Source organism: Chroicocephalus ridibundus, chromosome 1, assembly GCF_963924245.1.
Source record: "Chroicocephalus ridibundus chromosome 1, bChrRid1.1, whole genome shotgun sequence".
Taxonomy (NCBI): domain Eukaryota; kingdom Metazoa; phylum Chordata; class Aves; order Charadriiformes; family Laridae; genus Chroicocephalus; species Chroicocephalus ridibundus.
In genome coordinates, this window is record NC_086284.1 from 213,743,327 (window position 1) to 213,768,137 (window position 24,811).

The following is a 24,811-nucleotide window of genomic DNA, read 5'->3' on the forward strand; positions in this document are numbered from 1 at the left end:
TGGTCCTGTCACTGGGCACCACTGAAAAGAGCCTGGCTCCATCCTCTTTGTACCCTCCATTCACGTACTTCTGTCTGTTGATGAGAACCCCTTGAGCCTTCTCTACTCCGGGCTGAACACTCCCACTGATCGTCTTTCTGTTGGCTTCACGAAGAGCTGGAAGCCCACATGAGTCTTCCGAGCCAGGTCTGGCAGCCTGTCTGCTCTGACTTGCTTAGGTTCAGAAATGGAATTGGCTGGCTCCTGGCTGTGAGCGTCACATAGCAGCTGGCATTTTGCTTGAGAGAGCACGTGTAAGGACTAAGATCTATGCAGGAGAATGGCTTGATGTGTCTGTCCCTGAATATTTGACAGGGAGAATTGTTTTTCAGGTTTTGAAGATGCTGACTGTATACCAGCTTTCAAAATGCAGATGAATTCTACCAATATTAAACCTTCAATTTTTATACTTTCACCAATGAAAACATTCTTGTCAACTCCTGACGTCCTAGGTATTTCAAGTCACCAAGTTATCCTGAACAATCAAGGAGTTTTAAATAGAAAATATGTAAAAACTCCACCCTGTACTCTCCGTGCCAGACAGTTACAGAAATCTGATTTTTAGAGTTACTTCATTTCAAGGGTTCTTAAGTAATAAGCCAGAAATAGGGTACTTCAAGCTCCATTTCTAGTAAGTCCTTTAAATAAGATGCTTTTCATGCAGCACTTGGTAAATACCAGTAAGAATTCTTACCCAAGAGCATAACAGTGATGTGTTACAGGAGCTGTGTCCTCTGAGGCTGTTTGTTCAAATCCTCTTGTTTATTATTAGCTGGAACGCAGGGCTGTGGGCCGCGGAGGAGAACACTGCCGTGGTGCCTGCATGACACTTCTTATTAACAAACGGCATCTTTGTTTGAATATCTGCAGCTCGTGTAACTGTAGAGGGGCCCTGCCTTGACAAAGAAGGAGCACGTGTCAAGTGGCTCGGTCATGTGGAGCAAATGCAGCAAGTGGAGGAGGAGAACTTCCCCCGTTCAGTTTTGATAAACTGATTTAGAACATGGTCTAGAAATAAACAGATTTACTTCATGAAGACTAAAACAGAGTTTTACAAGGACTGGGCAGAAAATCGCAATCTAAAGTCTGGTAAAATGCTGTTTTGTTTTATGTACTGGTCTTTAATTGTTTACATCAGCTGCTGTTTTACGTCTCTCATTTTGGGCTAGTGATAACTCTGAGTTTTAAATACTTATAGTATTAAGGTAGATAATTATGTTTAATGGTGAGAGAAATGTAGGCCAGTTAATTTCTGGAAATCCTTTTTTCCTCAGGAAGTGTCGCTATGTAAAAGGGATTACTTTTCTAACTGTAACTATTTCACTTTTACGTTAATAGTTCTCTCTACATGAAGTGAAAAATAAAATATAATAATTGATGCTTAATCTTTTCTGTTCAGAGCAGGTTTAATATCTATATGTAGGTGTTTGCCAAGATTTTTTCCTTTTGAACATTGGCTACCCACCACAAAGTACTATTAAGTGTATGTCGAGGCTTTTATTTCATTGTTTGTGGGAATGGACTGGAAGAAAAACAAACAGCTTGGGTATTAAAGGGACTTTCTGATATGACCAGAGACTTACAAAATGTTTTGTTTATTACTCTGATATGTGCTTTGAGATGTGTAGATGCGTAGCAGCTGGTGGTAGTGCCTGCAGACAGGAATTTGTGCCAGTGCAGCTCTTTGTGCAGTGGAATGTGTAATGTGCAAACAAGCAAGAATTTGAGTGAAGTAATGGAAAACAAATTAGCATGTTCCAAGTCTTTTGGGGTTTTCACACTGCTCCGCAGCTGAGGAGGTACTGGTGATAGGTCAAAGAACAAACAAGGGAGAAATCTCCTTTTCGGAATTTGGGCTAAGATTACACAGGATGCTATTAGTACACTGACCCTCATCCACACGGAAAGAGGCATTACTTAAATTTATGGCATGTCTGTAAGAAGCAATTTATTATGCTGCTGATAGTACATAAGCACTATAATGTACCTTGTGCCTGCACACTCCTTTGAGACACGTAAAGAATATGCTTAGGATCTTGTAGTACTCACTTTGTGCTACCTTGAGGAGGGAGCTAGTGCTCGGCTGTTGTTACCTTTTCCAGGTGAGGTGCTGTATCTTACTGGGCATTTTCGGGCTGTTTCAGGGAGAATCTCACTAGTGAGCTTGAGTCACAGAATCACAGAACAATAGGGGTTGGAAGGGACCTCTGGAGATCATCTAGTCCAACCCCCTGCCAGAGCAGGGTCACCCAGAGCAGGTTGCACAGGAACGCATCCAGGTGGATTTTGAATGTCTCCAGAGAAGGAGACTCCACCACCTCTCTGGGCAGCCTGTGCCAGGGCTCTGCCACCCTCAAAGTAAAGAAGTTCCTTCTCATGTTTAGGTGGAACTTCCTGTGCTCAGGTTTGTGCCCGTTACCTCTTGTCCTGACCCCTAACCCTCACCCCAAAGATCATTCCCATAAACTGTGTGACTAATTTTACGTGGGCTAGAGGTGCACGCTCAGTGGATTGCAGGTGAAAATCACTTTTTAAAATGCTGTGCCTTACTGTTTTGCAGTTCTGTAGCTGAACAGGATTAGAAGCCATGCAGGATTAGGCAAATAGAGGTCAAACTACAGATACTTGGTAAACCTCAAAGAGCAGACGCTTTTCTTCTTGTGGGAAAGATGAGCATTTTGCTGTCTTCTGGCAATTCCTCGCTCAGCAGCATCTCAGTTCCGTCAGGCCGTGCGATGAAAACCAGGTGTAACTATGGGCTGTTCGTGTTACAGTCACCTCTCGCCAGGAGCAGCCGAGCTGCTGCCAGGCTGTCACAGGCTGTTCGGCTGCTCCTTGGCCGCTGGAAACACAAGGGATGGTGCTGCCCGTTCCCTCTCATTTGTTTTGAAGAGCTGAGTTACTGCTGAGGCTGCAAGAAGGATCTTCAGTGTTTAGCTTGGTAATTTAAGTTAATACAAAAATACATTATTACCAATTCATTTTCTTCCCTTTTTTGCCTTTCCCCCCTCCTGCCCCTTAAAAAACCCTGTATTTTAGGTGGGTGATAGGAGGATTTTGGATCAAAGGTTCTCTGGTGCCTGTAGATGGCTATATCTGTAGCTACTGTTTCTCCCGGTGAAATAGAAGGGAGAAGATGGCAGGATTATTTCTTTTTGAGCTGGATCAGATCTGTCATAGTGTAGCTTTGTATCAGTTCCTGGTTTCCTGCAAAAATTTATATCCTTGAAAAAAGAATTTTATTAATAGGTAGAATTTCACTTTTACATCTATTTGTAGGGTGTGTCCTTATTTTCTCTTTAATAGTGTTTATTTTTACTTGGATATATTGTTTTGCTGTTAAATCACGGAATCACGGAATCTTCAGAGTTGGAAGGGACCTCTAGAGATCATCTAGTCCAAGTCCCCTGCTAAAGCGGGATTGCTTAAAGCACATCCCTCAGGGCTGCATCCAGGCGGGTCTTGAAAATCTCCGGAGTAGGGGACTCCACACCCTCCCTGGGCAGCCTGTTCCAGTGCTCTGTCACCCTCACTGTAAAGAAGTTTTTCCGTGTATTTGAACGGAACTTCCTATGTTCCAACTTGTGCCCATTGCCCCTTGTCCTGTCACCGGGAACCATTGAAAAGAGTCTGGCACCACCCTCCTTCAACCCACCCTTTAGATACTTGTAAACATTAATCAGGTCCCCCCTCAACCTTCTCTTCTCCAGGCTAAAGAGTCCCAGCTCTTTCAGCCTTTCCTCATAAGGGCGGTGCTCCAGTCCCATAATCATCTTGGTTGCCCTTCGCTGGACTCGCTCTAGTAGTTCCCTGTCCCTCTTGAACTGGGGAGCCCAAAACTGGACACAGTACTCCAGTTGTGGCCTCACCAGTGCAGAGTAGAGGGGGAGAATGACCTCCCTCCACCTACTGACCACAAAAAATACATCACTTAACGGCAGTTCGTCTATTCCAGTTAGTCTTACGTTCCTTATAGAGCAGAACATTACACATTTTTTCTTTGCATTATGCCTATTAATATTACTAATTCCTCCTCACTTAAACTTACTGCAGTTGCCTTTCTTCCTTAGGATTGGAAGAATCTGGAATTCTGGAAAAGTAAACTGTTCTTCCCAAAATTCCTCGCAAGCTGCAAGATAGTGATAGTTAGAATTGCAGCTGCCTGGTAGGATCTGGGAGTTTCCACTTAGTTTTTAAGTTTGTGTAAGAAGATTGTTTGTTGTCAGCTTTAGGAATTTATTTTAGTTTAGTGTGATGTTTTTCAATTTTTATATGAATTGACTGAACTGGACAGGAGTTTTGAAATTAGGAAAAAAAAACCCTCCAGCTTAAAAATGTGGGGTTTTATTTAAAACACGATTACGATGCCCATAGAGACCACCTAATAGTGGACAGCAGGGTAACACCCAGAATTCATCTGTAAATTTGTTCCTAAGTAATGCTGGCATCTCCAGATCATTTATTTCCTCTCTCATAAAATAAGTACTGGAGGCTAATTAGGTTGTCCTTATGTAAGACCAGCTTAATTTTTTGCCTGTGCCACTTACATTTCTTACATACCATCACTGCTTTCTGTTCCTGAAGAAATTGCATCTTTTTCAATTCTTTGATATTTGATGAGGTAGGGAGATACTCTTATTAGTGTGACAAAGGAAGAAAGCTTGTACCGATGCTCGGCAATGCTTTCCTCTCGCTTTGTGGGCCTGATGGCAGTCTGCAGGTGTCTTAATTTATCAGGCCTGACTCTTTAGCAGTTTAAAATCACTCTGTTGCAAAATGAGACCAGTTCTGGTCCCATCCTTAAGTATCCTTTTCAAAGTTTATGTCCAGCAGTTTACTAGTCGTCTCAGCAGCACTGACAAGCAAGATAATCTGATTTCCAAGTGTAGCAGAAAAGCAGTAATCTGGCTGTTATGCCAGTCCTTTTTCACGTCACCACAGATTGGGATTTACTGTTTGATTTTCTGACTGTAATGATGCTTCAATTCCTTTGAATGCTGCTTTCCAAACTTAAAAACTTGTAATATTTGTAAATATAGAAAACAGGTCAGCGTGATTAGGGTAAAATACTGTCTAATGGGGAGTGTTTTGTGTATCAGGCCAACTGTTCAGAAAATTTTGTTCCTGACCTATTTTTTGTGTGTGTGTGTGTGTGATTTACCTTCTTCAAAACCTAGATGTGTGACACTGCTGCTTGGCAGGGTTTTAAGCACGCTCCCTGTGCCTTGTAAACCTGACCAGGTTTGGGGGGGACTTATGTTCGCTGTTTAGTATGCTGTGGTTGGCACATTTTATCATCATTGATTATATGTTGGTGTTTGGGCTTTTTTTTTTCAGGTCGTTGACAATATATTTCCTCAGTTTTTAGTCAAATCGGTTCTCTGTACTAGTTAACTGGCTATATATTAACGTCAACCTCATTGGAGATTGCGTTGTTTCTGGTATAAAGTGGTGTTGACCATCTGTAATGCTAACTTTTAATTAGAAAATGTAATCATACTACTTTTTTCACATCTTTAACTGCTTTCAGTGAGATAAGGCTTACTGAATAAAACTGTTAAGACTTTAGAATACCAGACACTTGTCTTTAGTTTTGTAGTGATGTATTTTTGTGCCTAGGAAGGTATTTCATGAAGAATTTGCTATATTTAGCTTTTACTTTATCAGGAATCGTTGTGTAATTTCTAACTTGGAGATATTTAAATAATTTCTCTTATAAGAAAAATCATATTTTATGCTTATCTCCTGAAATATAACCTCTTGTCCCCTTCTCAAGCTGTTTTCTGAGTTTTTGATACGGATAGATTAACGTAACATTAAACTATCTCAGTGCAGCTAGAAGTTTAAGATGATTCTGGCAGAAAGTGAAGAGGATTACTTTAAAGGCAATGAATATGATAATTTCCACACTAAGTGTAATTGAGTTGTCATGAGGCACAGAACATGCCAAACTTTGATTCACATGTTACGTATGCAGAGGAAAGGAAGGTAAGCCATGGCCACCTTTTCAGTGCAAATCGGGACTCAGTTTCTAGTGCACATACAGTTTTGCATTGAATCATAGAATCATAGAATCATAGAATCATAGGGTTGGAAGGGACCTCTGGAGATCATCTAGTCCAACCCCCCTGCCAGAGCAGGGTCACCTAGAGCAGGTTACACAGGAACACGTCCAGGTGGGTTTTGAATGTCTCCAGAGATGGAGACTCCACCACCTCTCTGGGCAGCCTGTTCCAGTGCTCTGCCACCCTCAGGGTAAAGAAGTTCCTCCTCATGTTTAGGTGGAACTTCCTATGTTCCAGTTTGTGCCCATTGCCTCTTGTCCTGTCCCCGGGCACCACTGAAAAGAGCCTCGCCCCATCGTCCTGACACCCACCCTTTAAGTATTTATAAGCGTTGATAAGGTCACCCCTCAGACGTCTTTTTTCCAGACTGAAGAGACCCAAATCCCTCAGCCTTTCCTCATAAGAGAGGTGTTCCAGTCCCCTAATCATCCTCGTAGCCCTCCGCTGCACCCTTTCCAGCAGTTCCCTGTCCCTCTTGAACCGGGGAGCCCAGAACTGGACACAGTACTCCAGGTGCGGTCTCACCAAGGCAGAGTAGAGGGGGAGGATGACCTCCCTTGACCTGCTGGCCACGCTCCTCTTGATGCACCCCAGGATGCCATTGGCCTTCTTGGCCACAAGGGCACATTGCTGGCTCATGGTCATCCTGTTGTCCACCAGGACTCCCAGGTCTCTTTCCACAGAGCTGCTCTCCAGCAGGTCAGCACCCAACCTGTACTGGTGCATGGGGTTGTTCCTCCCCAGGTGCAGCACCCTACACTTGCCCTTGTTGAACTTCATAAGGTTTCTCTCTGCCCAGATCTCCAACCTGTCCAGGTCTCTCTGTATGGCGGCACAGCCTTCCGGTGTGTCAGCCACCCCACCCAGCTTGGTGTCATCAGCAAACTTGCTGAGGGTGCACTCTATCCCCTCATCCAGGTCATTGATGAATATGTTGAACAGGACTGGACCCAGTACTGACCCCTGGGGAACACCACTCGTCACTGGTCTCCAACTAGACTCTGTGCCCCTAATCACAACCCTCTGAGCTCTATCTTTCAACCAGTTTTCTATCCACCCCACTGTCCATTCATCTAACCCACACTTCCTAAGCTTCCCTATGAGGATGCTGTGGGAGACCGTGTCAAACGCCTTGCTTAAGTCAAGGTAGACCACATCTACCGCCCTCCCCTCATCTATCCATCTAGTCATGCCATCGTAGAAGGCTATCAGGTTAGTCAGACATGATTTCCCCCTGCTTGCTTTAAGAAAACGTTTAAACTTTGTTTCAGCTGCTGCCATTTATTCCATCTGTGGTGTTGAAGAGTTGTGCGTGTCCTTCTGAGTATGTTTTTAAATACCAGTAGTAATCTATTTTTTAATTACGTTAATAAAAAATGCATTGACTATTTACTACTTCAGTGTATTGACTACTGTGTATTACAGTATTGATAGTACTTATTATTCAGCCACACTTTCTCTAATCTAATCTCTCTTTTGCTGGGAAAATGTGAAAGGATTTTTCCCCCATTTCTTGAAGCCCAGCGGCAGTTGTACTTTAAACAAGTCAGCTTTTCCCCCACAACTGTCTGTTGGAGAAGCGAAGATTAGGATTGCTCAGTACTTGAATTCTCTGAAGGAATGTTGGCTTTGAAGCGAGCATAATGTTTGCTTTTTAAAAACCTGTAATTGACCTTCTGTAAAGACTTACTGTAAGCACAGATCTCTCTGTGTCTTACAAAAGAAAGTGCAATTTAATTTTGATTATGGTTCCTTTATTTCTCACTTTGAAAGTAATGCCAAGCTTCATGTACTACTTGTCAGCGTAGATTTGGTAGCTTTAGTGGACGTTGTCAGTTTAGGAGGCATAGTATGTCAACTAGTAAAGGGTAAAAACCAGATTGTTATAATTGTGTTGGGGAATATATAGTCCTTGAATGCACTCAGAGTCGCACAGAATGCAGTCTGTGCCCTTGTGTGGTGAAAGTGCTGGGTAGGGGTCCTAGAAGAAAGCTGCGGTTGGCCTGTAAGAGTTGTGTCTTGGTCAGCATTCACGTAAGTAACTGAGGTAACAGACTCTTGCAATCGCTATAAAACTGCGTCAGAGACAAATGAACTGGAAACCAAACTGCTTTGCGTCTTGCAGTCCTCTTTAAGTTTAGGAATAAAGGTGGATCCAGCACCTGAAGGAACAGGAGGAAAAGCACAGGGCTTGGACAACACCAAAGACTGGGCAATATGAAATGAGTGTACTTCCTTCTCGCCTTAGAGGGAGGAAATTCTTTATCAGTGTTGTGGCACAGAGATGCATAGCTTCCTAGTATAGCAGATGTAATTCTGAATGTTTGTGGTTTTTTTTTTTTTCTTTGTCAAATAATTGTGTAAATACACATGTGCTGGTTCTGGTGCACGCTGGAAAAAATGACAAAGCTCAACGTCCTCACTAGTAAATGGGAGTGATACGATTGGCACAATGATGGTGACAAGCAGAAGGGGGTCAGAATAAGGAGAACAAAGTGTAACTGCTGGAGATCATAAGTAAAAACTTTAAAGAAGCAGTCAGACTTTCCGTCAGGGCAAGTTCGGTACAAGCTTTGCTGTTACCCAAATGCTGGTGCTTGTGTCTGTGACAGGACGCTGAGGTTCTCTCTGCGTTCTCCTGAAGAGACTTCAAATGAAAACATGCAGAGACCATGCTAAATCTCTAGCAGGTGCCTTAGAAGGCCACCTTGGCACAATTTCTTGTCTAAATATCTGAGAAATATTTAGGTAAATTTTATTAAAGAAAAACTGGGCTTGAACAAATAAATGTGTTAATAATGTCATATGATAGAAAGCTGTAATATGTGATCTGTTTTTTTTATTTCGTGGCCCAGATGGTTCATTATGTTACCATGAACTAAATAGGGAAGAAAAACCACATGCCTGGAGTTATTTGTGTAACAGTGTGTGCTTGAAAACTATTTCAGACCTTTTCAAAGCTTTGCTTTATTTAGAGCCCATTGCTTTTTAATAATCGAAACAAATCAACTCTTGAATCTTTCACAAACTTATAACTGATTAAAACTGATTTGCCTCATTGGTTTGAAATCATAATCACATTTGGGATATCGAAGTGCACTAGGCTGTTGAATATTCAAAGCAGCATCTTGCTTACTTTTCCTTTCACGGTGCCCTGTTTACATTTCTGTCCATCTCCTAGAGGTGGTTTCTGCTAAGGGAACAGTGCCAAGGACCCTAATTCAGTTATGTGTGCGGGCTGCTTCGCCTTCTCTCCATCAAACTCGATCTATCGAAACTTTACCGCTGTAGTAAACTCTGCTGATGTCCAGTGCTTACCCACGCATCCGTTTTGTCTTGCATGTCAGCCTTCCTGTTGTCATATCCTCGCGCTTATTCCAGCTCTGGTTTGCCGAAGCTGCAGTTCTGGTACTAACAATTTCTCTCCCTGGTTTCTGAGAAATAAGTCTTAGGCAGTTTCTCAGATGAAGTCGTGCAGTATTTCTTCGGCATTCATCAGGATTCTAATCCCTCTCCACAAATCCTGTAAATAGTTCACACTTGTTTTAAACCCGTAGTGTATGTTTAGGCTTTTTTTGACTATGTGGCTGTTTGTGGAATTAGCAAAGAGTAGCTTTTACTAACTCTCTTCAGTCTTTCAGTTAGTGGGTTGAGGGGTATTATTTTTTTAACTTTATTTAGTATCTGCTTTGGTGGAAAATTGCGAACGTTTTACACTCAGCAGTTAGGGTATCATCCAATAATTGTATTTTACTCTGAACAGTATTCAAGACATGCACAAAGGTCGTATTTTGCTTTGATACAACTGTTTTGGCATTTCTCCATTCAAGTAGTTCTCTGAAGTCAAAGTTTATTTTCCAAGTATTTTGCTGCAGTTCTTTGTTCGCAAGGGAGAGAATCTGAACACATTACTTTAATTCTCTACAGGTGCAGATGCCGAGCAGGATGCTGCTATCAAACTTGCCCAAGAGCGAGCAGAGATAGTTGCCAAGTATGACAGAGTAAGTGAACTTGATAATAATTTTAAAGACACTGTATAATTAGTCTTAGTAATATGTCTATTTAAGAAAAATGAATCATAGTTACGGCTAACTTCTGTTTCAGATACTCTCTGTAGTACTAATCTGCTGGTTTCATGATACACTGGCCTCTGGGTGAATTAAATTCTCCCTACACGAGGGATGTTCTGGATAATGACTCACTCAACTCATTTTTCAGGTGTATGGCAAGTTGCTTTGGGACTAATTTAAGGCAGCGTAACGTCTTAAGTAATGAAACTAGGGTGTTTCAGGAGGTCCAGTATATCTATAAGATAAGAAGAACTCTTATTTGACTTTTTATTTAATTTTTGGTTATGGTAATAGAAACGTTTAACTCATTACAGATAACTTAAAGATGGGTGAACTGCATTGTTTGTCAGATTGTTGTGAGGAACTGAAAAAATACACTAGCCATACCTTTCTTCTTTTTTTTTTTTTTTTTTTTTCCTTGAACTGGTTGTCAAGTAAAATCCTGGCACAGAGTATGCTTAGAATGCCTACGCCGTATTTACATATTCTTGTAACAGTTATGGATTTTATAAGTGTCGTTGGAGTACTGGGCAGTAGACTTGTTTGTAGAGTTCATGAAATGTTTTACATGCTAGACTTAGTGGTGGTTTACACGGTGGGCACTTAAGTGAGTTGCTGTGTTTTTTTAATAAGGAAAAAAACCAGGCGTGTGGTTTGTGTTCTGAGTGGTGGCCTCTCTTCACACCCAGTAACCTGCGCATAGCCCGTATCAGAAGAATGCGTAGCTGAAATATACTTAAATTTCTCCAAGTCTTATGAAAATTGGCAACTGGAGTAGAAGAGAACGTGCATGAGTGCTTCACTGAGGGAAAACTCAGTATTGCGTTCTGTTTGACCACTGCTGCAAGTCAGCATGGATGTGAGCCTCGAGAGTGTCCGCAGCACGTGCTGTTGCCAGGTGATGGTTCAGGAAAGATGGTCTATGGAAGTAAAACAAGTGGAGGCCACTGAGTGGGAACCTTGGTGGACTGTTGAGGAGATTAACAACAGATGTGAGATTGTGACGAGTCTGTGGTTGAAATCAGTGGTTGAAATTTATTCTGTGTATAGCAGTGACCAAAAGAGGTTTCTTGTGATGAAAATATTGATTGTAGGGGTTGGAAGAGGTGTGCTACCCTCCTTTTCCTTGGTTGGTCAGTTTAGAACTAGTGTTCTCCTCCCCCTCCTCTACCCTGCTGCCAGTGTGTCCCAGAGATTATGCTTTGAGTGGTTGAATCGTGTCTTCTGTGTCTTAGCTTATTGTGTCATAAAACTTAATTTGGCTCTTTTTTTCTTTCCTTCCCTTTAGGGACGGGAGGGTGCGCAGATTGAACCGTGGGAAGATGCTGACTATCGTCTTTACAAAGTCACAGATAGATTTGGGTTTCTACAGTAAGTAGCAAGCTTGAAAAGAAAATAGTATGAAGACTTTACTACTATGACTATTAATGCATTTTATTGTATTATAACATAATGTTATTGTGTATTGCCTATTTGGTGGAAGTAGTATTATGCCTTTTAATAGATCTGGAAACTGCAGTGTAAGTTTTAGGTAATCTTTTACTGTGTTTTTCAATTCCATTCCTAGCTTTTTTAGTTCTGTAACTTGATTCTGTGTAGGGAGTGAAATATTTTTGAGTATTTTATTTGGGAATGAAAATCAATAGTCTACAAAAAAGCTATTTCAAGCTCAATTAAATTGAAGATAAATTTTGGGTTTAAGTAATTGTGTTATATATAAACAAACTTGAAGTTCTTGGAAGGATTTAAAAAAAAATTATAATAATGATCTTTAAAAAAATCACAACATATTTATGGTTACATCCCAATCCTTCAAAGATAAATCTCATTTATTTTCATATATTGAGTAGCCTTACTGAAGTCTCTGCTGATCTGTGACCTAATGTTGCATCATAAAGTAAAGTCAGAAAATACCAGAATCCAGTCACGTACCACCTTTGTAACAATCTGTGTCTTTTTGGCAAATTAAGATGAGAGTATGAAATTGTATTAGGACTTTTGTGGTTGGCAGATGGAAATACCCAACTTGCGGGGAAACTGAACACAGGCGGACTTGCTGCTTTTGATAATATCCAGTCAAGACTCTCTGCCATTATTGATGTTTGGCATTTATGTTTGAATACAAGAAGTGCAAGTAAAATAAAAAAAAAAACCAAAACAGTGATGAGTGGAAAACTTAGTAATAACTATGGACTTTTATAGTATTACAGGGGTTGGGGGGTGTTTTGGTTTTGGGGGCATTTCCCCTTCCCCCTCTTTCTTCTATTTTGTAATGCCATTGGTTTTATAAACTGTCAGTTAAAACAACTGTCTTTACCTGTAGGCTGTCTTTGCCTCATCAGGGTGAGTTAATCTGGTGTATGACCTCCAAACAGCTCTATTTTACACAGAGAGGTCTTTGTGTTGCTAAACTACAGCTGCAAGAGCAGGTGTCTGGTTTTGCAGCTGCAGTTGTAGGCATTCTTAACGGAGAATGGAGGTCAGAATTATTTCTGGTGCAAAAGTAATTGAAGCGGCTGCTAAGTTCACCACTGACTTCAATGGGAATTGAATCACGCGCCTTTAGATTTGCAGGTGCATTATTGATTTTGGTATCCTTATGAACTACTGAACTTTTCCTGTTACTTGTATTGTGATATTTGCCTTTTTATACATTAGGCATGGAAGAATATTATTCATGTCTGCTGCAGTTGCTGCTGCAGTCACTTTTCAGGAGCCTTTTGTGGCTCCAATGCCACAGTATATTTGAGGTGTAGTTATGGAGGTGGTGCTTGGCAAATCACCACGTGCCAGTTTCTGTACTGCTGTAGCTGTAACTTAAAACTGCTGTGGGTATCCTCACATCACACTGCAGTCCTCCTTGTGGTGTGGTAGGGTAGATGGACCTTAGTCATTAGACCATACTTCCTTTCTAGTAACATCTTTAGTCACCAGTGCAAAGTCTCTATGCAGAATTCATTCTCTGCGTAGTCAACTTCAAGGGATGAAATCTGAAAGATTTATAACACACGAGCGCTGCACAAACTGACAATGTATGTAGATACTTTGTCTCTTCACTAATTGTCTGATACGTGTTGCTCACATGCTAATGATGTCTCGCTGTAAGGCAGATTTCACCTGAGAGTGCCATCAAGGCTGCTTTATGATTCTTTAAAGAAAATTCATTGCAAATGACACTTATATTTTCCTGAGAAATAAAATCTTGCCTAATAGGAGAAATATAATTAGGATAAGCACATCAACTGCCTTTCCCTGAAAAGACAATTTATATTGCACTATAGATTTTAACTATGGTCTGGGTTCATGTAAACTGCAATACTGAGCCTGTGCAATGTGCTGTTTCTGAAAGGAACTCCTATTCCTACAAGGATTTGAAACTAAGCAGTATGTACCAAAAGCTTCAAACAGTTGCTTTAATGGTTGTCCTCCATAAAACCCGCAAGACCCATAGTTCCCTGGGACCCATCTATCAGGTGTTCACAGTGTGAATTAACAAATCAGGCCAATGCACATTGAAAACTGAAAGTCTGCAGACAGTATCAAACTTAATTTTGATCTCTAATTGAGATCTGCAATGATTTGTAATCTTGTTTACTCTGGCATCTTAAAATACTAAGTAGCTGAAAAATGTCTTTTGTATCAGAAGGCTGCTGGATGTGGGGAACCTGATGGAAAATTAGAGTTTGTTTGCTCAAGTACAAATAGGCCTTGATTACTATTGGTAGTTCATAAACTTCTCTTTCTCCTTGGCTGTGTCCTATCTGCTGCTTTCCTTGGTTCCGCGAAGGTGCATTCAAAGTTCAGCTGATTGCTGATAGGACAGAAAAGATAAGTTTGATGGGATGAAGCACTCCAGCTGCCTGTGTAACTTGCCACCAAGAAGAAGATGAGAGAAAGTAATGGCTAGAGACTTTTCAAGAGTAGCTTCAGTCTAGATCTATGATTCTACTGGTGTCTCAGTGTCCTTATTTGTGTGTCAAAATGGGAATTAATAAACTTGGAGAACCTGAAGACACTTACACTTCTATTGTCTTCCTGCCATACCAATAGAAGTGGGTAAAACTGTTTAGATTTTCTTCGGAGAACATGCCGAGTAGCAGAGGGAAGGTGCCTTTTTATGTAACAGTGTAGAAATTGCTAGTGATGGGAAACAGATATGACATTTCCCTTCAGGTGAGATATCTCACCTTAAGGCTAACATTCCTTTGAGACCCACAGTTGAAATATCTGTTGGGCAGCTTTGGTTGATTCTAATTGTTGTTGTAGTATTTATTGTTCACAGTAGTTAAGACAGTCTTTACCTAGCACTGTCTTGAATTTTTAATAGCTGCTGTCTTAAGAACACAGTTCAGTTTAGTTGCTGTAGTAGTGTTTTTGTTTTGCAATTCTGTAAATGAATATGGAAGTTCTAGTTGACCTTGGATATTAAAAGGAAATTGTTGTGGACAGGTTATTAAAATAGCTATTTAAAACAAAAAAGCTGAGTTCATACCTAATGAATTTAGGGAACAGGAAAGTAAGTTCAGTCATAAGTACCAAAGCATTATCATAATGAGACTTGTTTGAAATGAATAAAGAAAAGTTTTAGATGGAAGCTGGATTTGAGAAGGTGGTTTCCAGCAAACCACGCCAAGCTGGGAAATAACCCCATGGGCAGCCGAAGGGGTTTGTCACTTGAGATGTTTAAGACCAGTTGTACAAAACAGAATGCACCTACGAGGGGTATGGTTGGTGGGACTGTCTCATCTGTAACGGGTATATTTTCATTAGAGCGGCTTATAAATTGTATATGAGAGGCGCGCACGAACCAGAAAGAGTTAAAGCCTCATTGCTGTCTAAAATGTAGAAAACTCATCCTTATTGTTGTGGCGAGGCTGTAGAAAAGTGGTGGTCATCATGGTTTATTTAAGCCATATGGTGTTGCTGGCAAAATAGTCTCAACTTGGAGTTTTTTTTACATAATTTAATTGATTACCAAACAACAACATTCTGATTGCTCATTTGGGGTGGGGGCGGGGGTGGGGCAAAACATAAAACTTTAATGAACACCTAGGGGGAACACCTCTCTCCCTTCTGCCCCCAGGACCAAATTCCCTTGTTTTTTGCCATGGGTTACCCTTGGCTTATCCCAGTTCCTTTGGTGAGGCAACAGGCAGTGCAGGAGGTCGGGGTCCTGTGTGCAATGGTTTCTTTATGCCTCTCCTGGTTTCTCAGCTTGTTTTCATCTACAGCTCGTTATATCTTACTTGTTTTCTGCTGCCCCAGCATGGGTCACCCACAAGCTGCAGTCCTCTTGGAGACGTCCCTTCCTTGGAGTGATGTGCCTCCTTCTGAGAGAACATCTCCTTCCATGTGTCTCTTCTGCTTGTCCCCACATCTCTTCTATTTCTCCTGCCTCTAGCAGCTGCTGCGCTTTTAAAAATAAGCTTTTCGTAGAGGCATCATGGGTTTCTCCAAGTGATTGAAGTTTTGGCACACGATGGCTTGATTACAACATCTTCAGAGCCGGCTGGAATAACCGTGACTGGAACAGGGCAGATCATGGCTCCCTCCCATGCAAGTCACCCCTGCAGCCTCCGGCTACTGAAACCCTGCCAGTTCTGCCCAATGCATGTAGTGATGAGACCCACCACTCTGGGTATGGAGTCAAGCACTGGAAAGTCACTGGCACAAAGGAGGCAACTGAGATGTTGGCCAAGGGAGCCAGTGTTTTCTGGATGTGTTGGTACCAGAACTCTGTAAACGTGACCACAGTTCCTGGATTCTCTGTTGTACAACCTGAATATGTGTTTGCTTCCTTCTGTAAGGTTGAGGGTGTATTCGGAGAGAAATCCTTTCAGTGCACTGTTTTCCAAGGGAAAAAAGGCCATTTCAGAGTCCAGAGGCCTCAAATGACTCTGAGGACACGGATCAGTTCTGGGAGAGCTACGCTTCGGATGCTGATGTGCCTTCTCGTAGCTGAGAAGGTGCTGCACGTGTGCCACCTGGACGCGGTTGATAGCTCTTCATACTTTCCGGTGTAGTATTTCCAGCCGTGCTATGTTAATTTCAATTTGCAAAGCAATACAAGAAAGGTGAAGTAGTATTGGTTCATCTCAATACCTTGTCATACACTATTAATTTCATTAGCATTGTTCATCTTAATATAGACTTGTTTCTGTCAAGTACTGTTGATCTTCCCCAGTGTCACCTGGTGTAACTTCACTCTTCACCTACATAATGTTTGTCTGGGAGAAACCCATGTCAGGGAGCTCATCTTAGTCGTGAACACAAGAGTCTTGAGAGAACAGACCATTGTATTTCTTACAGGTCCTGTGTGTAACCACTGTGGTTACTTATAATCATAAAAATATGTTTTAAAAAAACCAGGCTGCAACATGCCTACCCAAAAAACTTCAGGCGTGGTCCTTATTCTGTAAATTTTCCAGTAAAATTCCTGGTGGACTCCTGATTTCACATTATAGTGTGGGAATGCTGAACAGTAGGGCTGATGTGAAAAATACCATTCATTTTTAAAAGGAACATTTTTTTTCCTCCAGGAAATCTAGCCACCAGAGTTTATATATACAGTCTACCAGTGTTTTGATAAGATCAAATTTTCTTTTCTAGAAGATGCATGCTTGAAACTGTATCTGATGGATAGTTTGTTCCATAGCTGTAGCTGATCGAATTCTAGCAGACCATCTCCAGGGACCGTGATAGTGCTCAGATAAGCCTTAGTCTATAATATATGACTTTTTCAATCAAGTATTTTGGGAATGGGAGAAATGCCTCAGATCTCCTCACAGATAGTTATAACAAAAACTGTTTCAGCTGTTTGTGGAAATGAAAAAGATGGAATGTGTTCGGTATTCATAAAAAAAATGAGGGGGTTTTTTGGTGGTTTTTTCCTTTTTTTCTTTTTTTTCCTTTTTTTTTTTCCTCTTCTTCTTGGATACATTTTGTCTCTTTCATAAATGTTGTGTCAAGCTACCTCATTTTTTTTTCTTCAGATTCAATCCAAAGTTCTCTTTTCATGCTCAGAATACACACATGCACAAACACCAGAATGTTGCAATTAAAAAAAAAAAAAACCAAAACAACACAAACCACAAAAAACCCAAACAACAACCCAAAAACCAAGTAGAAAACAAAAATAAAACCCTTGCCCCAGAAAACTAAACTCCGAACACCCTGCATCCCACAAAAAAAGCAGTTCCTTTCTGTCTTATCTTGGAGCCTGGCTAAATTTTAAAGTAAGTTGCTCTTAATCTTTGTGCTGTGGACTGTTCTTTCATAGAAACTTTGCCTTGTAGATACTTCTATTTGCAGTTTTCCTAGCAGCGGTCAATGATAGGGGAATAATTTCAGGGAAGAAAAAACTAAAGGAATTTCTGAGTGTCTCGAAGCTCATAGCAGGCATTCCAGCAATGCCTTGGGATCTGGGATTTCCCCCTTCCCCCTCCTTGAATTCTCTTGTAGATTTGTTACTGCTTTGGGATGGTTAAAAAAGGCGACTAGAATTAATATGTTAACCCTTGGGTGGTGGCAAGTGCTCTACTACTCCTAGGAACACTTAAAAAAAAAAAGATTTCCTTTATTTTTTTAACCCTACAATTTAAATAATAATATCTATATTACTTTGTTTATTTAGAAGTGGCAATTATACGAATTATTTTTATAGTTAAAAAAATTATTAGAGATCTTAAAGCAACAAAAGAAAGCAACAAATCCAAATTGTAGTCAATGTTTTGTAAATAAATAAGAATTTAAGCTTTAACTGAAGATCACTGAACCACATATTTAAACAATATTTTCGGGAATCTACCCTTGTATTTATTTTTTTGCGGAACTCTCCATCTAGCTGCAAGGACAAAATGACTTTATTCCTTCCCCTTCCTCCCTGCCCCAAATAATCTTAAGGTTGAATGGTCACAAGAGAGTCGGCTGATTGGGATTTACAAAACAGCCTAAACTTTGTTTGTGCTCCTAAAGTAGGGCAGAAGCTGAAAGCAGCATTTTGCAACTCTAGAGGTCAACACCAATTTCATGGTTAAAGAGCTGGTCCTCTTCTGGGCCTTCCAGCGCCAGGCCAAAAGTCAGAGAGCAGGATGAGGCCTCAGCGTCTCCCTGCGATGGCACAGAAAACTAAAATTTGAGCAAATCTGAACAGGTAGAAGGCACCTTCCTTTGCCTAGGTCTCCACACCGATATGCCCCTCTTCGATATACTGCCAGGTTCTGCGCTTTTTTGTGCTGAACTCTTAATTCATTGAACAACATTTCCTCTTGAGTATCATACGTCAGCCGGGATCATTCATTTGGTACCTGTTAGAACCAGTGATTTCGGTCCTTTACCAGATAGTGACCGAGCAAAAAGTATTGGGGAAAAAAAAATAATAAAAATCCACACCTTTACTTTTTAGCTCACAATTAGGATTTATATTATCTGGTCTTTTATTAGCAGTATGTGAGAGTATATTCTCATTTGATTCTTTTATTTATCTGTCTGTGTATGTATCTATCGCCCAGCTGTGAAGGAGGCATTCCGTTTTCTTTTATAGGAAAACTTTTTCAGACCACAGTTGTGCTTTTCTAAGTAAGCAGAAAATAACATTGCTTTTTGAAATTCGGGTCAGGTACAGCTCAAGGCAAAATTTTACTACTCTACATTGGGAAACATAGATTATTACTAATATACGCTGACTAATACATTGCGGAAAGCATTGTAAGTGTTCAGGTCTTAATAGATACAAAGGAGAAATAACAGAAGAAACTACACTTTATTTCCTGTAAGTTTTTAAGAACTTTTTTCTTTCCAGCCTTCACTGATGAATGTTATCAACTGAATTGTCCTGTTAACTTTCAATAATGAGCTGTGAAAATCAGAAACTGCCGTGATATCGCTTAGGAAAAAAAAAAAATGCAGCAGTTATTTTAAAGACTTTATTTCTCCAGCCTGCACAACATGAATTCTTTTCAGGTCTTGTTATTATCAAGGTCTGTGTTAACTTGCATTAATAATTATTATCTTACAGCAATAACCAATATTTTGGTTTTGACCAGGTTTTGTGGTCAAACTTGGATGATTCTGCTTAAACATGTTTTTCTTTTATTACCTGTTCAATAAATGGAAACGGGGGGATGTATGTGCACTGTGGGATCAGCATAGTGAGGTTGCTTGTTTTTTTTTTTTTTTTACTAGTAAAGGAAAAGATGTACAATGGAAGTATTAATGGTAGAAAATACAGATGTGCGTTGTTTTTCCCCTCCCTCCATTCATGAAGCTCTCTTAAAACTTTGGGTTAGATTCTTGTACTAGTCTTACAGTAGCTCAGCGCTGATTTTGATGGAATTGTACCGATTTACAGCAGCTGGGAATCTGACTCTTACTCTTATTCCTTCTCGCATGAGTCTGTTAAAGCAGTGAACATGCTTTTAGAATGGTTTGCTAATGCTGGAGATTATTGCGGTGCCAGAGGTGCTTTTCAAATAGCACAGTTTGTTATTCTTTCTTTTGCTGAGATAGAGGCCTACCTGTTCTTCTCCATCAAACTTTACTCTTTAAAAAAAAAAAAGAGTATTGTATTTTTATTAGCTCTGTAATGCATTTCTGCAGCATGCTGCAAAAATGAGCTCGGGGAGCAAAGAAATGGAGAACTCAGTCAAGAATTGTGATATACTCCATTAGATGGCTCCAAATGAAACTATTGATTTTATTTTTTTTTTTTTCTCCAGTATCATTATTTTGCCCCTAACTTTTTAATAGGGAGCAATATGATGAGCACTAGTTATCCTCACTCTCATTCTGTTTCTTGGTAATTTATACATAGACTTGCTGAAAAACAATCCTTGTCTCGAAAATATTCTTCGTACATTCCTTAGTACTTTCTACAACCTGCCTGTTGAACCACACGTCCAAGAACAATAGCTCTTACACAACTAATCCTGCTGTTTTAAGCAGGTACAGGGGTGAAATCTCTCCAGGTAAGAGATGGAAGGACTGGTCTCTGAATGTTCTTGGCAGCAAAAACAGTTACGCCGAGACGCCAAAAGTTTTGGGTAATAGAAATTAAAGAAAGGAGCAGGGTGGCTGTAATTCGGTAATAATCAAAGCAGTGTTCAAAAAATAGGGATTTTTATATAATTTTCGTTTCAAATTTTAATAGAAAAGCCTGCACATCAAAGCTTAAGCAAAGAGTGCTAAGGTTGCAGGGAGGGTTGCAAACTTATCGTTCATAGTGACACACAACCACTACCCTTGATTTTGTAGGCACAGTAAGCATTGCCAAACACATTAAGCGATAAGATGATGTGCTAAAACAGCAATGAAATTATTCTTAACAGTTCAATTGTAAACGTAAATCTTACTGCATTTTATGTATCGTGGTTGTTCGTTAGGGACTTGCTGTCATTTTCCTCTCCCCCTCTTTTTCCCTCGGCTTTGTGAGACAGGGTCGGACCTACTTGTCAGGCGAGTGGCTTAGCTCTCCCCTCCCTCGGGAGGAGAGTGAGCTAAGTTCAGCCTCTTCCAGCTGCCAAAGATAGACCTTTATTTAAAAAATGAAATAAAACTCACGTCTCAGATGTTAGAGAAGAGTTGCGTTTCTCTTAATTCCTTTTTTTACTAAATATATGAATGTGCCTGATTTTGACTGTGTAGAGTTTTTCATTATAAAGATTTACTATGAAAACGCCACTGTGGTCTTGCATTGCGGGCGATGGATTCTGCCCTCTAATACGCGATACATTTCCCTGGACTGATTTTGCTCTGAAGTATTCATTGCTAATCAATGTACTGAGGAACTGCTGTTTAAAAAAAAAAAAAAAAACAACCCACAAATTTCAGCTCTATTTAATGTTCCTTCCTTTTGCCCTAATGCACACTGAGGATATTATTATTTTTATTTAAGGAGAGAAATGGAAGTTTTCTTGGGTTAGTAATTGAGGTTCAGAATGCTTTTTTTAGATCTGTCTTCCTAGCATTAGACAAAACCATTTTTCATGCATGCGTTCACAGGGAACTACTTCTAAAAGGATATTTTAATTGCATTTCTGTATGACAAAACCTGGTTTGAAAACGCAGCCATGATAGATACGTAATAAACTTTAATGAAGAGGTTTTACAAATTTTACTATTTATCAGTTATGGAACTCCTGATGAGTTAAAATGAATCTCCGCTTAATATGCAGTTGTGAAGTGATGGGGCTGAGTTTGAGACAGGCGTTTCAGAGACCACTGTAAACAGGCAGTTTTATTTAAACATCACTGACAGTGGAAGAGTACATTGGATTTGCTGTAAATTTTACTTGGTTGTATTCGGTTCTGACTCTTTTAGTTTATAGCTCTGCTTCCATGATGGATTTTGATCTCTGCATGTGTCTCCAGTTACGGTGGTGGTTGCGTTGTGATCCTTTTCTTTGCATTGATGCATTTGGACTTATTTCTAAAAGCGTGAGATGTGTATGGCAATTTGCAGTAATTGCTTCCTTAACTGGATGTCTTATTTTGCAATAGCACGTGGTCAGAAATGTTGCTTTAGAATGTGTTTTGGCTGCTATGAGGAACTTTCCAATGCTTTTACTGTTCTCTTTTCCTCACACTTGCTGTTTAAACAAGTCTTTTTTGCCAAACTGATGGCAAAAGTGGTCATTTATTCAAAAGCTGTGCCATGAAAATTGTCTAAACCAGACCTTGCAAAAGGGAGAGGAACCAGACTTTCTCTCACAGATGATGACAATCACATAGGATCTTGTAGTATCTGCACATCACTTGTGCTTTTGGTGGTAGAACTTCACCAGAAGATGGAGGAAGTGCCTTATTTCTGGTTCTGACAAGCTCATTGTCCGAGACAGGCTTGCTTTAGAACCTCATAAAGCTAAGGAGGCTATTTGAACCCAGAATCAACTCATTTTATGCAAGGCTTGAAATCACCTGTTTGAAGAGAAGCAGCCAACCCCCTGTAATGTAAGCCAAGCCCAATGACAGCTGAAGAACCTGCCCCCTGGAGTGCTATTTGTAGCCACAAAAGGAGAGTAGTAGGATTTCAGGTGTATCTTTCTCACCCGTGGTTTTGTTGTCTAGTCAATTTTTGGCTTCCATTGGTAAATAAACAGCTTTGCGCCTGTGCTGTGCTCTCATGGTTGCCATCATTTTTTTTAATATCTAAGTGTCTAGAAGTTACCAATAAATTTTTCTGTGGTTTGGTCTGCTAAATTCAGTTCCTTTACAAAAGAATTTAAGATGTTCTTCTCTCTAATTCAGTGTTTTTCATGTTAATGAAAGTTGGTGTTTTTTAAACCTTTGAATCCTTTGAATGGATTTGTGGTTTTTAATTTTAATTTTTTTTAAAATTTTTCCTCTTATGTTATCATGATGATCTAGCGTACGGTTCTTCTGCAGCTCTCCCTTCATGCAGGCTCTTCCCGTAGGAGGAGGGAATGTTTTGTTATTATTTGCTATCATTCAGAATGCTATGGATTTTTTTCCTCAAACAGTGTCACAGTTGTACCCATTTCTTTAGTTTATTCTTAGAACTAGAATTGAAATTTGAATTTTAAATCCATTCTTTCAGCTGAGTTAGTCCAGGCTGTCGCTTCAGCAATCCTCTACAGATCCAGAAAGAAGTGAGGTGAACGCAATCCCCCAGATTTGGCTGCAAACACAAAAGTAAGCGGTGGGATAATTCTGCCAACTAAGGACAAATAGTGTGGTTTTGTTAGCGGCTGCTGCTGCTTGATGTGAGTAAAAGATCACCCACTGTGTACTAGGAATCCGTGAACTACTTCCTTTTACAAAAAGTTATTAGGTAGCAGAACTAAAAAAGTGTTTGAATATGGTAATACATGATTTAATTTATACAACATACTTACAGCGATACACATTGGTTTTGAGTTACTGCTTAAGCCCTAAAATGTAAGGATTTAACATAATCGTTATTACCGCATATATTTCCTACTATATTTAGCATTTATAGGAGATTAAAGTAACTGAGGGGAATGTCCAGAGAGTGATTCACTGACACTGATTTTAAAGAGCACTGAAAGGGGTCTGGGGCAACAGGTTTTAGAAGTGCCAAGATGCTGCTACTCTTGACCCATGTGAAGGATCCAGCAAAATGGAATTTTAGACTGCACAAGATTATTCGTAAAAGAAGTAAGTGTAGGTACGTAAAGCATTGGGCTTCAGCGGTGAACAAATAAATATATATTGCTGGACTGCTACCATTTTAGTTAATTTATGTTGGAATACTCTTTGCATAGCACATGAATTTTAATACAGATGAAGCTGCCAACATGTTAAGTCCTGGATTGCTATTAATATATAGTGTAAGTGATCTCGCCAGTAACTAACCTTAAAGCAGTCCTTAAAAGCAATCTGTATATAGATGCTTAAGGAAAAAGGATGGATTTTTTTTTTTAGATAATGATGTATCAAATGTAAATCAGAAGCAAGGCAAAGAGATTAATTCTTTTTCATTTGTCTTTTAGCCACTTGAGAGCTTTCAGGTAGCTTAGACTAGTTTTTACCTTTTTAAAAAGGCACTCTAGAATGTGGTTCTGAGAAGACTTTTTTTAACTTCAGTGTTTATGTTCAATTAAAGTGACGTAAAGATCACTGGAAATGCTGTTGTGCTCTGTTTTGCAGACAATAGATTTTCTCAAACGTTTGCTGATTACAAGTTGGGAAAACTTTACAGTTTGCATATAGAACATGTGTTTTACTGAAGACACACGAAAGCATACATTTTAGTATGTGGCAGTGGAAATACAGCTATTTTTTGCCATCAATTTCTTGATAATTACAACTTACAGTGAAGTTATCTTCTGCCAAGCAGGAAAGTATTTTACTAAAAAGTCACCACTTTGAGATTTAGCTGAATTTGATAAATCTTATGATTTTATTTTCTCCCCTCTCTGAGAGTGTGCATTGCTTGAGGCTTTCTGGACAGGAGCTGCATGTTCATGGCACTGTGCTCTGCGTATTGGCAGCAACGTTCTCAGAATCCGCAAATAATAATTGTAACTAAAACCTAGTCACAAAATTACCCATGATCCAGTCTTTTCCCAGCATTAAGTTCATTCTTGCAGCCTGTTTCCTGATAATTATGTGGTGGAATATCACATTGGCTTATCCCGTATGTTAATTAATTGCTTTGGCTTGCTTATGAATTTTAACAAAACTTGTGAAAGCTGTTTTTTAATCTGCTGTAGTCACCACCCCCATACTGTGCAGAGGTTATTTGGTGAAAATTCCAAGTGGATGATTACAGTGGCAGAGCTGCAATTATTTTGATAGACACACACAATCAAAATTGTGAATTTTATAAGTGAAATGTGTAATGGAAAGAAGGAAGTGATTCATAGAATTTCCATAGAAGTGATCCATCCGTCTGTGGAAAGGCCATCATTTAGTTTAAAAAAACAGGTTTTTTTACTTTCTCCTTAATATTTTCAGAAATCTTTTCCACATATTATTGGTGTTGAAAACGACACTGTTGCCTTTAGTTTCCATTCAAAGGCTGGAAGATTAAAGCAGTCATTCGTAATCAGAATTCTTCTGAAAATTAACTTGTTTGGACTAAAGGATCTGAATTCAGTGCTAAGTTGTGCTTTAGATTTGTGCTTTAAAGAGTAAGTTAATCATAGTTCTAAAGAA

General features: G+C 39.8%; 1 protein-coding gene across 5 annotated transcripts in view; it reads left to right on the top strand.

Annotated features, from left to right (window-relative positions):
• Positions 1 to 24,811, top strand: part of USP6NL (USP6 N-terminal like) — a 130,739-nt gene that overhangs the window by 48,248 nt on the left and 57,680 nt on the right. For 4 of the 5 annotated variants that reach the window (XM_063323633.1, XM_063323634.1, XM_063323635.1 and 1 more), the window contains 2 exons: positions 10,032 to 10,105; positions 11,463 to 11,545. In XM_063323633.1, the coding sequence (XP_063179703.1) occupies positions 10,032 to 10,105; positions 11,463 to 11,545 (157 nt within the window). Of the gene's footprint in view, positions 1 to 1,007; positions 1,129 to 10,031; positions 10,106 to 11,462; positions 11,546 to 24,811 lie in introns of those variants that run through there. The other variant, XM_063323631.1, reaches the window with a different exon arrangement.